Raw genomic sequence first — 12,787 nt, 5'->3', positions numbered from 1 at the left:
TCATTCAGGTTTCTAGGCAACCGAGCCCATTTTCACTTCCCCCCACTGCGAGATAAGAGCTGACTCCTCATGCGGGGAGGCGAGACCATGATGGATTTCGGCAGCCTTTAATTTGAGCTGGAAATAAAATGTAGCCCTCGAATGGCAGGGCAAGGCAGCTTGAAGAAATGCACGGCATTGGGAGTGATAAGGAGCAAATTGCTGCTGGTGATTAAGCCGTTGCACAACATGGTGCCTGCCTCAGGTGCGCAGCAGCGAGCGCAGCCTGGCTGTGCTCTGGGCTGGGTGTGTCACGGTGAGGTGAGAGTAGGACGAGGTCTCTCAGTTTGGACTCTTCTCAGCTGTGATCAAACAAAGACGACTTTCCTCCCCGTCTCCCTGGTTTCATAGCCAAGCCCTGGTTTCTGCCTTGGGCAGCCTCCCTGGGTGCAGGATCTGGGTAAGGGTTTGCTGGTGTCCGCACCACAACGGCACTTCTCGGTCTCCTTCCCTTCCCACTCACTAATGGCAAAGGAGATGCTAAGACCACCTGGCCTGCTACAGCATCACAGATCGGGCAGCCCAGTGCATGCAGCATTAAGGCACACTTGAAAAACTAAGCAATTTCGTGTATGTTACATGAAAGGTGGAGCCGAGCAGGACACGAGAAGACGTGCACCTCTGCCGGCAGCACTGGAGCAGTGGCAGGATGGAGGCTTACGTAGCTCACAGTAGTCATGTTTGGAAGCAGAGATTTGGCAGCGTCCCTTCCTCAGAGGGTTTTGCAGGCCAAATGGTTAGCGTAATGGATATTGGAGGTGTTAGCAATTTTACTCATGGGGATCTTAAAGGGAATGCAACACTTAACTTTTCCCTGTTTGTAGGGTGTTTATGTGGCAAGGTTTTGGTAGCAGGGGGCCATAGGGGTGGCTTCTGTGAGAAAAACCTAGAAGCTGCCCCATGTTAGGTAAGGGTCTGCTGACCAGAGCCAAGTCAATAAGCGATGTTGTTTGAGCCTTTGTGAGAGCATATTTAAGACAGGGGGAAAAAGAAAGCTGCTACACAGCAGCTGGGAGAGAGTGAGAGGAGTGAGGAACAGCCTTGCAGGCACCAAGGTCAGTGCAGAAGGAGCGGGAGAGGTGCTCCAGGTGCCGGAGCAGAAGCTCCCCTGCAGCCTGTGGAGAGGCCCCTGGTGGAGCAGGCTGTCCCCCTGCACCCATGGGTCCCACACGGAGCAGATCTCCACGCTGCAGCCCCCCCGTGGAGGAGCCCCCGGTGGAGCAGGTGGATGTGGCCTGGAGGAGGCTGCGGCCCATGGAGAGCCCCCGCAGGAGCAGGGGGTCTGGGGGGAGCTGCCGCCAGTGGGGGACCCGTGCTGGAGCAGTTTGCTCCTGGGGGGATGGACCCCGTGGTACGGAGCCATATCTGGAGCAGTCCTTGAAGAGCTGCTGCCTGTGGGCAGACCCTGCAGGATCAGTTTGGGAAGGACGGCATCCCGTGGGAGGGACCCCACAGCACAGGGGAAGAGAGTGACAGTGAAGGAGCGGCAGAGACAAAGTGCTATAGACACTGTTATAGAGTGTGTTTTGCCCGTCAGAACAATTCTTGAGCAATCTCCCCATCCTTATCTCAACCCTTGAGCCCTTTGCATCGCGTTTTCTCCCCCTTTCCCTTTGAGGAGGGGGAGTGAGAGAGTGGCTGAGGTGGAGCTCGGCCACCCACCCGCGTAAAACCACCACACTGTTTTGGACTCCGTTTTGCGTACTGATGTTTCCACCTTAATTCCCACCAGTGTGTTGTCCTGAAAACTTCTTTCCAGCATTGTGGTCCTGAATTGAACAAATTCTGTTATCTCTCTGTTGGGAAAGTGAAGGAAAACTAGACTGCCTTTTACCTAGCTGTTGTCTGTAGGTGAATGAATTTATAATCTCAAACTAGTAGCTGCGTGTGTTTGTTTAATGTCTGGCATATTGTATAAATCCTTCCCTAGGAGGGAATTATTTTATCCACGCCAACCACTTCACCACACAGCTGCAGCAGTGACAGATACTGCCTCGGCGCTTGTGGACGGACCTTTCAAGCACGGTGACCTGCGGGGCAGCTGCGCAGGGCGAGAGGAGAGCAGATGAGCCTCTGCTGCAGGTGCTGGCTGCCCCGGCAGCTTTCGGCTGCGGGTTGCAGCCTTCTGAGTCTGGGGCTTCTCCCGTGAGCTGGAAGACAAAGAGGGATGCTGTTAGGCGGAGGGGTTGTGTTCTCTCCGAGCTTGTGTTTGTCCTAGGTTATTGACATATTGGTATTCATTTAATGTCTTAGAGCTTCTAAATTGAGGGCAAAGGGTTAAATGTTATCACAAATTGTAGCTGTGTTCCAGTATTCATCACCCTTCAGCGGGTCCTCCTCCACCCTCCCTTTTCAGCTGTGCCGCTGTGTGTAATCCCTCCAGCATTATTCCTCTGGATACCTTTTATTTTATTTGTCTGGACAGGATGTTCTTGCCTCTAATTATAACACTGTATTTTGGATGTCGCCCAAAATATATGGTTTAAATTCATTTTGCCACTGCAAGTAGCAAGACACAGCTGGAAATAATGTTAACCTAGAGTATTTGTAAATCTTACGCTCCTTTGTATCTGCAGTCAAAGGAACCATAGCTGATATTATTGTTAAATTTAATTTTTATTGACAGGTGTTTTAGCTGTTGTAGCTTTGGGACTGTCAGCTACCTCTTCTTTTTGTATATCTGTGTATATACATGTTTTTGAAGAAGAGGTTAGAGAGATTAATTGTCTTTTGATGCTGTGTTGCTGGTGGATTTGGTAAAACATTCATAGGAACATAAGTGATCTTTGTTAGTGAAATTGTTGTTTTTACCCCTGTCCTGGGTTTTAATGTGAACCAATCTTAGTTTTTGAAGCTAAAGCAAGCCACATTTCACCCCCTCTCTATCAGTTAATATTTAGTTTTGCCTCATTTTTGGCCTTAGCCGCCTTCTAATTTTAAAACTTGAAAGGTACTTCCTATGTAACTTAGGTTTTCAAATAATGTATTTAATAACTGAGTGAAAAGCACTGAATCAGACACAGTAATTGTATTTAAGTAAGATCTTAAAAATAAAATACTCGTTAGCAGAGATGGAGAAGCCTACTAGTCTATGAATTTTCACAGCGGGAAAGCAAATAGAATTAGGAAATGGGATGGCATAGTAAAACTAGTCAACAGAATTGGGTGATTAAACTCTACATGTGGGAATTGCTTACTACTGACCTGTTCCCTGGCTAAGTTTTTCATATCAGTATGGAACTGGAAAAAAGTAATGTAGAGGGGACTCAGTGGTATTTTAAACGATAACATTTGACATGCAGGATCAAACTGTATAAATAAATACTAATATTTCTTGTCTTTTAATACTGTTGCCAGTATTTTCAGCGTTAGATGTTGCATGAACTTGAAGTTGTGTGCTTGGTGGCAGTCGGCATAACTTTCAGGCGCGTTTCAGATGGGTGGATTTAACTGCTTATATTTATGCCTCCAGGTATGTACATTAAATCATCATGGTGACTGAACTCTTGCATTCTACTATTATTTTATTAATCTTACAGTAAGAATGCATGAAATACGACTTACTGAGAAACAAAACTTAACAAATAGCCCTCATGTCTTGAACCTGGAGTTGCTGCCAGGTGCCAGCTGGAGATGCTCCACCAAATGCAAAGTTTGCAGAGAAAGCTGGGCTGCTGGGTCTTATGGCAGGTATTTGGAGAGGAGGATGAAAAATCCACCCGTAACTTCATCATGACAGAATGTGTTGATTTCTGAGAATTGTGGAGTTTTGTTGAACCTGTTTGGCTGCAGTAAGATTCTGACAAAACCCAGGCACAAGCCTGCAAGGGTCCCGGGTTACTGCCTGCACCTGTACCTGGCAGCTTCTCCGATTCCTGACACTCATGTTTCAGCAGCTTCTGGAGCTTCAGTTTCTTAGGTGCGGAATAAGCTAATTGTCACGTGAGACTTTGCAGAGTCCACAAGTACAGCGTCATGCAGGATTTCATGGAAGCCACAGCTCCGTTGACTTCTATAGGAATATGGGAGGTTTGTACTTTTGCTCCTAATCGAACAAGCTGGAATATTTGTGCTACAGACTTTCTAGGAATGTTGTTACTGTTTTCTGCCAGCCTAACAGGCGTATACAGTCAAGGTAAAAACTGCTTCTTCTTCTTTCAGTTTTCCTTTCCCAAAAAAAGATGCTGCTCTCCTAGTGCTTGTGTCTTGTCATGTTAACTTCAGTGTAGGTTAAGTTACTCTGACGGTGGCATTTTTATAGCAGTACATGTACACAGGCATTTTGCTTAATCACGTGTATGTGTATATGTAAAAAGTACCAATTTAATGCCATTTAATACTTTATGTGGGTGTATATAAAAAACACTAACAGCCTGATATTGCAGTGACACCTAGATATAACAGGGTGCACTGGTGATGGGATCATAGCCCCTTTCATAGGCTGAGATGCCATTTGGTCCAATGGAGTGCACTGCTGAATTTGATAGGCCATTCTGTTTAGCAGGATTGCAAACTATATTCATATTTTTAAATGCTATTTCTGTTAATACTTTCTTCCATTATTACCTTTTATCAGGACCTTTTCCTTCTTCTCTGCCACAGATACTAAATGATGTAAATTGGTGGTAATATATCAATATCCTAGAATTGCTTCTTTACTTCCCTCTTCAAATAGATAGACTGGAATAGCGCTAAGACAGGGTTTCTTATGTTTTATTCCCCTAAGTCTTTTTTTCTCTCCAGGAGAGGTAAATATACACTGGTGCTTTGCAATTTTAGATCTCAGACCCGCTTCTCAAAGCTTTGCCTGAAGGTAGGCACCAAGTACAATTGTGATAGATGCAGAACGCTTGCTGCTGCTACTGACATGATTGACAACATGATTTGTGCAAATTATCCATTTTTATTTACAGTTACAAACACCTACCATTGTGGTGAAAAAATTTTATGCTGTGCTTCTTTCATGTTGGATTCACATCACATTCACAAGAGCCCAATCTCAAAGACAGTGACCTGAAAATGAGAGGATAGAAGTCAGTACTTCTTCCTACCATTTTATTGGTGTTGGGAAAAATTTGCTCTCAGCATCTATTATGCTTCAATTTTCCCTGGCTTTATTAGAGAGGGGTGATAATTCAAGGCTTTTTTTCTTCCGACAAAAAGCTGGGCTATGTTCTCTGCTAACATGATGCAAATGCCCTTTTTTTTCTTTCTCTGGGCAGAGAAAAGCCAGAGGGTTGGTAACACAACACATTCAGCAAGGACTGCAAATCCTATCTGCACACAATGATAAAACATATCCCTAAATATGTAAATTAGCCCTCTCAGGCTCTAAGCTAATTTTCATGTGTATAGTGGAAACAAAAAACATAATAAGGAAAGATGTAGCTGTTTAACCAGATTATCTTTAAAAAGTGACACAGATAGATGCTGGCTAATAGCCAGATTCTGCTGAAAAGTCTGCCTTACAAAGCATATTAAGGCCTTTCGCTCTCAGAACTGCACCCTTCTTTGTAGTCTTGGAAGACAAAGGGTTTAATTGTGTTTTGTTATTCTGCGATAAACTGTGCTGCCTGATTTAGCCACCCTGTTCTTCAAATGCCTCTAGGGACCGTTTGGCTGCTTGAATAGGAGCTCTAAGAGGAGTTACGGGTCAGGACCTCTGCTTAGTCCTGTTAACAAAAGTTATGACTGACTGCTCCTTTTTGGCCAGTAATCTCTCCTCGTTTCCTATTAATGAATGCATTTCTACACGTTTCTAATTTAAAAAGGAGCTAGGAATTCACCTTACCTATGGGCTTTATGGACTGGGAAGATCGCTTAGTATTTTTCAGTTATGAGGCCGTGACAACTTGTAATGCGTAGGTATACCTCCACTGCTGCCGTGGGAGCTGATGGAGGGATGCTCTCTATGGACCAGCTGGGGGAAGGGTGCCTGCTCCTTGTTTTAGCACCTTCCACTTACGGCTAAATCTTCATACTCCAAAGTAGCCCTGGGGAAGCAGGTCCTATCTCACCTCCAGCAGCTGCTTGTGTGCTGCTAACACGGCACTACGGTTTGGGACCGGCTTTCCTCTGCCTTGGTTGCCTTCTTGCACTGGCTTTGCTGTACTGAATGAGCAGGCTCGCTTTGCTGATAACTCAATGTGTGCATAGCCTTACACGTTGTGCATAGCCTTACAAATCGGGCATGGCCGGTTTGGTTGTTGTCATGCAGTACTGCAGGCAGTTTGTGCTACAGGCATGCCAAAATGACAAACCTGATTAAATTGAAGAGGGAATTAAAACAAAACAAAGTTATCTGAATCTGAAATATCTATATTTTGCTGATTTTTGACTTGAGCATCCTTACATTTCTTTCTGTACTTCCGTATCAAATTGACCTCATTTTAGATGTATTTTTCTAACTTTATTATACCTTTCAACTGAAAGCGAGGTAAAAAAGTTTGAAGTGTTCAGAAAAATGTGCATCTGTAGCAATGTGAAATTATTATTAATGCTAACAAGTACACAAAATACTTTAAATGCCTGTTACGTTTTTCAGATTCTTCACTGTCTGTAAATTCTGCAGCTTTTAAGTGTCCATAATATCTCCTTTATGAAGTAGGTCCTGCTTGATTCTAATCATTTCTGTAGACCATAAATTAATGACTTAATACTGCATTAAAAAAAAGTCTAAGCTATTAATGTGCATGCACATTACCTACATTTATAACCTGGAAAGTGTAATTCTTTTAGCATTTGCTAGGCTCTTCTTATAGATTTGCTTAAAAATAGAAAAATTAATGTACTGGAACGATTTTGAAAGGCCCATAAATAATGAGCTGAGGACCAGAAGCTTGAAACATAGCTAAGGTTATGTTAATTATGATTAATTACTTGGAGAGGTTTGTTAGAAGCCTCTTAGCAACTGTGAACTGTAATTATTGCCCATCAGTGCAAGCACATCAGTGGAGACTTCAGCCAATATATCTGTTCATGGCTGAAGGTTTATCCTCGCAACTTTTGTTGTAATTTGTCTTAGATACAATACCCTTAAGCGTAGTTCCTGGCGATAGTGTGACATGGCTTAAAAACTCTAATCTGAAATCTTTCATAATTGACCACATGAAATGAATCCGGCCGTGCCTTAAATGCAGTGGGCCCACATGGTGCTGGTGGAGGAAGGCAGCCCAAAGACCCAATTCAGCCTGGTGACGCTTCAGTCTGATGGCTTGTCTTTTTCTCTGAAAGAAAGACTGAAAGTAGTGTTTTCAGGTAGTTTGTGTGCATCTTCTGGGTGCACGTGGTTTAACAGGATCCGGAAGCTGTGATGTCCGTGGAAAGCCGCAGAATATCAAAATCCAGACCGGGCTCCCATGATCACGGATGTTAGGGCGGTCTTGTATACAAGGAGAGAAAGGATCATCGTGTTTTCCTGGTTTGAGTTTGGATCTTGGCTACTGGCATTGTGCTCAGAAGAAGAGCCAGCTCCTTGCAGCTGAGCCCATCTTTGCAGACGTCTCTTCCCTCAGCTGCACTGCCCTCCTCCTAGCCAAGGGCAAGGCACTGTGCCAGAGACGGTCATGAAGAAATATAAGGAAAAAGATTCGGAGCTGTCATTCACTGCCTGAGTAGCACTACCGGCAGTCCACGTGCATGAAGAGCAAGAGGTGTTTTTTTTTTTCCTTTTACACCGCTATTGTTTAATCTCCATGTTCACCAGGGAGTTGTTCTCATTTAACTACATCGATTCTTGTAAACCAATTGAGTCAGCTGCTCCGAAACTGTTTATCGTTAAGGCCTCTCTTGCCTTTATGCCTCTTTGTGTTACTGAAAAAATAATAAGGAGACTTTGGGAAACTGAAAAGGAGGAAGATTAGATTGCGTGTAAGTAACCTGCATTGGTGCAGGAACTGTGTAGCGCTTAAATGCTAAATTGCAGCTGAAGAGCAGATTACTGGAGCCTTAAAAGCTACTGACACTAAAAACGTAATTTCGGTATTAAAAATGTTCAGCTGCAGCTGAAAACGGTCCTGGTATGAGATGGTGATACACCATCTTCTTAGCATGGCCACGCGTGGCATCGGGGAGCCCACGGGACGTTGGATCGGGAGCACGGCCCCGCGGGGGCTATGGTAGGGCGAGGGGAGAGGGGCAGGTGAAGGCAGGCCACCCACCTCCTGTACCGGTGTTACTGCTGTGAGCTCTTTGTGATGGGAACCTATGGCTTAAGTGCAGCTCAGGGAGTAGTTTTACTGTAATTGGTTTTGAAATGCTGGGTCCTACTGTAAAAATTTTTGACACAATGGGGAAAAAGCTAAAAACAATTACTTGAAAATAAATTCAGAGAGAATGTGACTTCACAAATAGGAAATAAATGAAAACTTGAACTTCTCAAAAACATTACCAAGTACACGTTTGTTGCAGACTACTGGTTTGTTATCAGGAATGACATGCCTGGATATTAAAGCTCCCCTCCACCTATCGGTGAGGTGAGAGGGAAAAGAAGTTCGCATTTCAGCTTGGTGGCGTGTTTGAAATGAAGAGTTAGTTTGGTCTAAGTCACCGTGACGAGGTGGTTAACTTCTCCAGTGCTGTTTGAGCCTTGCTCCATGGTGTAGGCGATTGTGCATCAGGACTTGTGTGTTTTCCTCTGAGCCTGCAACATACCCGTCACTGAGCTGCTTGGTGTGCTGACTGTACGATCGGAATTGCTATTTGTGTAGTCAGGTATCCATCTCATGTAGAGTTTTGTCATAGCTGTCACTGTAGCGTGAGCGACATTTCATTATATTGCTTAATGTGCTCAGTCTTCTCGGCCGGACTGAATTCCGGACGAAGCATACAGCCTAGCTCAGGAGGGAAGGAGATGCTCTCCGCCGCAGCAGGTCTGCGTTTCATCAGGAGGCGGCCCAGGAACCGTCCCTTGGTGACGGAGGCGAAATTCTTCTTGTCCACAAGTGAGGTAGGCTGCCACCACTCATTAGCATTGTGAGGACTAATGAGCTAGTGTTTGTAAGATGCTTTGACATCTACCAGATAAAAAGTATCTCAGAGGAGAAGCGGAGCACAAAAACAAGCTTTTTTTTTTTTTTTCTGTTGAGAAATGTTGGCTGAGAAGCGGGATATTCCGTTTTCAACATTGACCTTTTGAGCTTTTGTTCCCGTGAAAACAGGTGAGTAGATTGAACTGACTTGGGAGCCAATCTTCTTCCCACTGGAAATAATGTGAAACATCTGATTTTTGCTCCTGCCAGTGGGTTCGCTCTTACACGGCGGTTTCGTTCCGATGCCTTCGTGCTCTGCACGTAATTCCCACGAACGCTAATGGGACTTAAATGGGCAAGTCCCTCGGGAGCCGGTGTACATCTGCATTCCCCCGCAGGACCCAACTCAGCGCGGCTACAGCCGTGTTGCCACGGGGACCCGGGGTGACGGCTGTTGTGCTGTGCTCCTCGGGGGGCTGATGATGGTCACTGTCCCAACGGGGCTGCGCTGGTAGCACAAACGTGAGAGTAAATGAACAGGTACTGTGTAAAAATCCGTTCTCATTAGCGGTAATTAACTAGAGCTCTATAGGTTTCTAATGGGAAAAAGCCAATTTGATATGTAAATGTCTTGTACTAGCTGAATCTAAATGAGCAGATCGGGTGCAAAGGACGATGCATCTTCCAAAAGGAGTTTGCAAAAACCTCCACGCTTTGCTGCAGTCCTTTCTGCTTACACTTGGCTCCCCAGTCCCAGTGCAGGAAGTGTTTCCCTTGAGCTGAGTTTGAGACATCAAAAGAAGAATGTTGTCCTTTCAGGCGAGATTGACTGAAAGACTAGCAAGAAGTAAAAATCAAGGACCTATCATTTTTGAACCATAAATGCCCATACATACACTTGCAGTCTTTCTCTGCTACTCAGGTATCATAGAAACAGGAATTTAAGTGTAAAAATCCCAGAACATCACAAGATTCAATTCAGAAAGCTCTGTTAATGGGTGTTTGATGTCCTCCTGCAGGAAGTTCCCTTACACTTAAGCAACATCATTTAGTTTGTCCTAACTGATTTTTTTTTCTTGCTGCAGTTTTAGGCAATTAATTGATGGGGTGTTGCAATTTTCTTTACGTTTCAGAGTTTTTCAGTCCCTAGGTCACTTATTTTCGGAGTTTTTTTGCCATAGCAGAGAACTTGTGATCACCTGTAACTGAAGCCAGTGCTATGAGTTTATTTCAATAAGCTGTTGTGCACAAGGGCTGGGATTTAATTACCTGTTGAAAGCTTGCAACCAAAGATTTGAGGAAGCATCTGAAACCGCCTGGCAACTGCTGTGTATAGGTGCAAATTGAATGAAATTGTTAGGGCTAAACAATACCCGAGAGATCCTTTGGAAGGAAAACAAATAAAGGAATTACACCTTTACCTTGTAAGGATTTAACTTGGCATACAGGACATCCCTTTAAGTGAGTTCTCAATGAATATCAGGATATTTTTTATTCGTGCAGCACCAGCTTTTGAAACACAGTTTAAGAGATGTAAAAATGCCAGCAGTGTTGCCGTGGGGCAGGTGGCCCTGCATTGCTGTGCCTGCAGCTTGGGGTTAGGGGAAGCTGGGCAGAACTAGAGCATTGTACGTTACTCTGTCCTGGCTTTGGCCAGGAATTTCACGGATCAGCTGGGCGGTAAGGCAGTCCTCACTCGTCATCGTATTTGGATATTCATCGCGTTCGGGTGCAGAAGTTGCCACTGAGATCCCTGCCACTAAGATCCCTGTGTGTCAGATGTGCTCAGCGCTACGGAGCACGGCACTGACACCCACAGACTGGGGCAGCTGGGACTCGAGTGGCGTGAACCAGAGTAGTGCAGTGGTGCTCAGTGATGGAAACATCAGATCCCTGCTCTGATCTCGCCCGTTGTTTAACTCATGAACAGCACCGCTGAACGTGGAGAGAGGCAGTTAAGCTTTTCCGTCCCAGTCACCATTTAATGTTGAGTGATCAGTTCATTTATGAAATCTATACTCATCTGACAGGCTAAAACAATAACCAGATCACTGTCACATCTGCTCATCTCAGCAGTATTTCCTTCTAGCTGTTTAGCTTCCATTTTATAATGCTTGTTAAATGTTTTGACACGGCTTTGTGGCTAGTATACCGCACGGAAGTCCCAGGTGACCTCCTACCCTGGCAGTATGTACACCCTATGGTTGCTTTGATTTCAAGATGAAGTAAGGTCATGGACATCATTTGGTGCGTTAAGAAGCAACCAGAAATACTGCCACAGAAAGAAGATTGTGACTGCTAACTGGAGCCAGGAAGATTACAAGTGTATGAAAGTTTTATACTTGCCCAGTTCTTTTTCCTTGCGTTTTGTGTTCCTATTCAGCTCAAGGTGAAAAACGGTGTTTGTACAATCATAATCGCTGTACCCTTCATTACTGTTAAGAGTATTTTTAGTTATTTTATGTAAGTAGCAATATTGGAGATAGTCGTTTATATAGGACTGGTAACACCTTCGTTGTCATCATGACAATAGAAAAAGAAGTGTGAATTTTAGACCGTATTTAGACCTTGATATTTGAGGTATGTACATGCACTGTGGTCGCTTGAGCAAGAAAATAGTGCTGAATTCTGTCCATACAACACAAACCACCAGTGTCTTGGTGAAGTGAAATGCATCAATTCAATTTTTTTTTTGAAGCCCATAACTACTTAATTGTTTGGTTTAACCTTCGCTTCAACTCCATTTTCTTTCGATTTTGAATGCCTGCATTTAAATTAGCTGAATAGTCCTTTTTGTTTTTTATATATACAGATTTATATTTTTCCTTGCCTGAGAATGATCTGATTGCAAACCGAGCTCTTTCAGTGGAGCTGCCACAGTCACCTACAGTGACAGTGAACATACAGATCCTATGAAGCCGGGGTCGTGGGCATGCAGGACCTGCCGAAACCTGTCTGCTGTATGTGCGCTTGCCACTTGTCTCACCAGCGTTTTGTTAGTCTGTGATGGCTGTCGGCAAATATATTTTTTGCTGAATTATCTGGTTATCTGACTTGTTTGAGACGAGGCAGTAAAAATCTACCTTCTCTAATCTATTAAGTTTTTAGTCAGTGCTAGAAATGACCTGTTAGTCGTGGATTTTTTTTCCTCGTCATGTATGTTTTATATTCTGCTTACCAAAAGGAATAAATAAAGTTGGCTTGATTATGGTATGTTAATAACTTCAGTGTGCAAAAGTACTGAATAATAGAAAAGCTACAACAAAAAACAACACCTAGAAGCTGAAGCCACGTGATGTAAATGGGAAAGGCAGAATATTTTCAAAAGTAAGGCCATTAGACCTTGCAAAAGTCAATCAAAACTCACAGCCTTTCTTGGTGCTTTTAATTCAATACGGGGATGGTTTTGTGGGAGTTAGCTTTAATCAATTTCAGGTTATTGGTCTCAGCTTGAAACTTAATGACCGACACTAGGGATGGAAAACAGATGTGCCAGCGATTCCCTCTGTCCTTTAAGTCCATGAAGCCCCCTCTCCTTCCTTTGATTTTATGCCCCATACTGAGGTGTCCTGGTGTGTTTTTGAACTTAAGGCTTATGCTCACTTCTTTGGACCTGCTTTTTTCTTTCTTTTTTTTTTCCCCTTCTTTTAGAAATTCTCGCTTTCAGCGTTTGCCACTTGCTGGCTTCCTGTTCCTACATGATGAAGGGAAAGTTGGTGAGCTGAGCCTGGTCCTGCTCGGGATGGGGAGCAGCTGCTCGCAGGAGGCTGTCACTCAGG

At 44.1% G+C, this 12,787-nt stretch overlaps 2 protein-coding genes across 4 annotated transcripts in view; one reads left to right on the top strand and one right to left on the bottom strand.

The window, feature by feature from the left end:
- Nucleotides 1-12,787, top strand: part of NAV2 (neuron navigator 2) — a 431,840-nt gene that overhangs the window by 75,576 nt on the left and 343,477 nt on the right. The window contains exon 1 of one of the 3 annotated variants that reach the window (XM_080592398.1): nucleotides 1,358-12,786. The exons of the other annotated variants lie outside the window; for them this stretch is intronic. Coding sequence (XP_080448524.1) covers nucleotides 12,469-12,786 — 318 coding nt within the window. The 5' untranslated portion in view covers nucleotides 1,358-12,468. Of the gene's footprint in view, nucleotides 1-1,357; nucleotide 12,787 lie in introns of those variants that run through there. 3 annotated transcript variants of the gene reach the window in all.
- Nucleotides 1-12,787, bottom strand: part of LOC308195293 (uncharacterized protein) — an 82,410-nt gene that overhangs the window by 31,728 nt on the left and 37,895 nt on the right. The gene's annotated exons all lie outside the window — the stretch shown is intronic.

The sequence above is a fragment of the Anser brachyrhynchus genome, assembly GCF_964034855.1.
Source record: "Anser brachyrhynchus genome assembly, chromosome: 5".
NCBI lineage: Eukaryota > Metazoa > Chordata > Aves > Anseriformes > Anatidae > Anser > Anser brachyrhynchus.
This window is presented reverse-complemented; position numbering and strand designations above follow the sequence as displayed.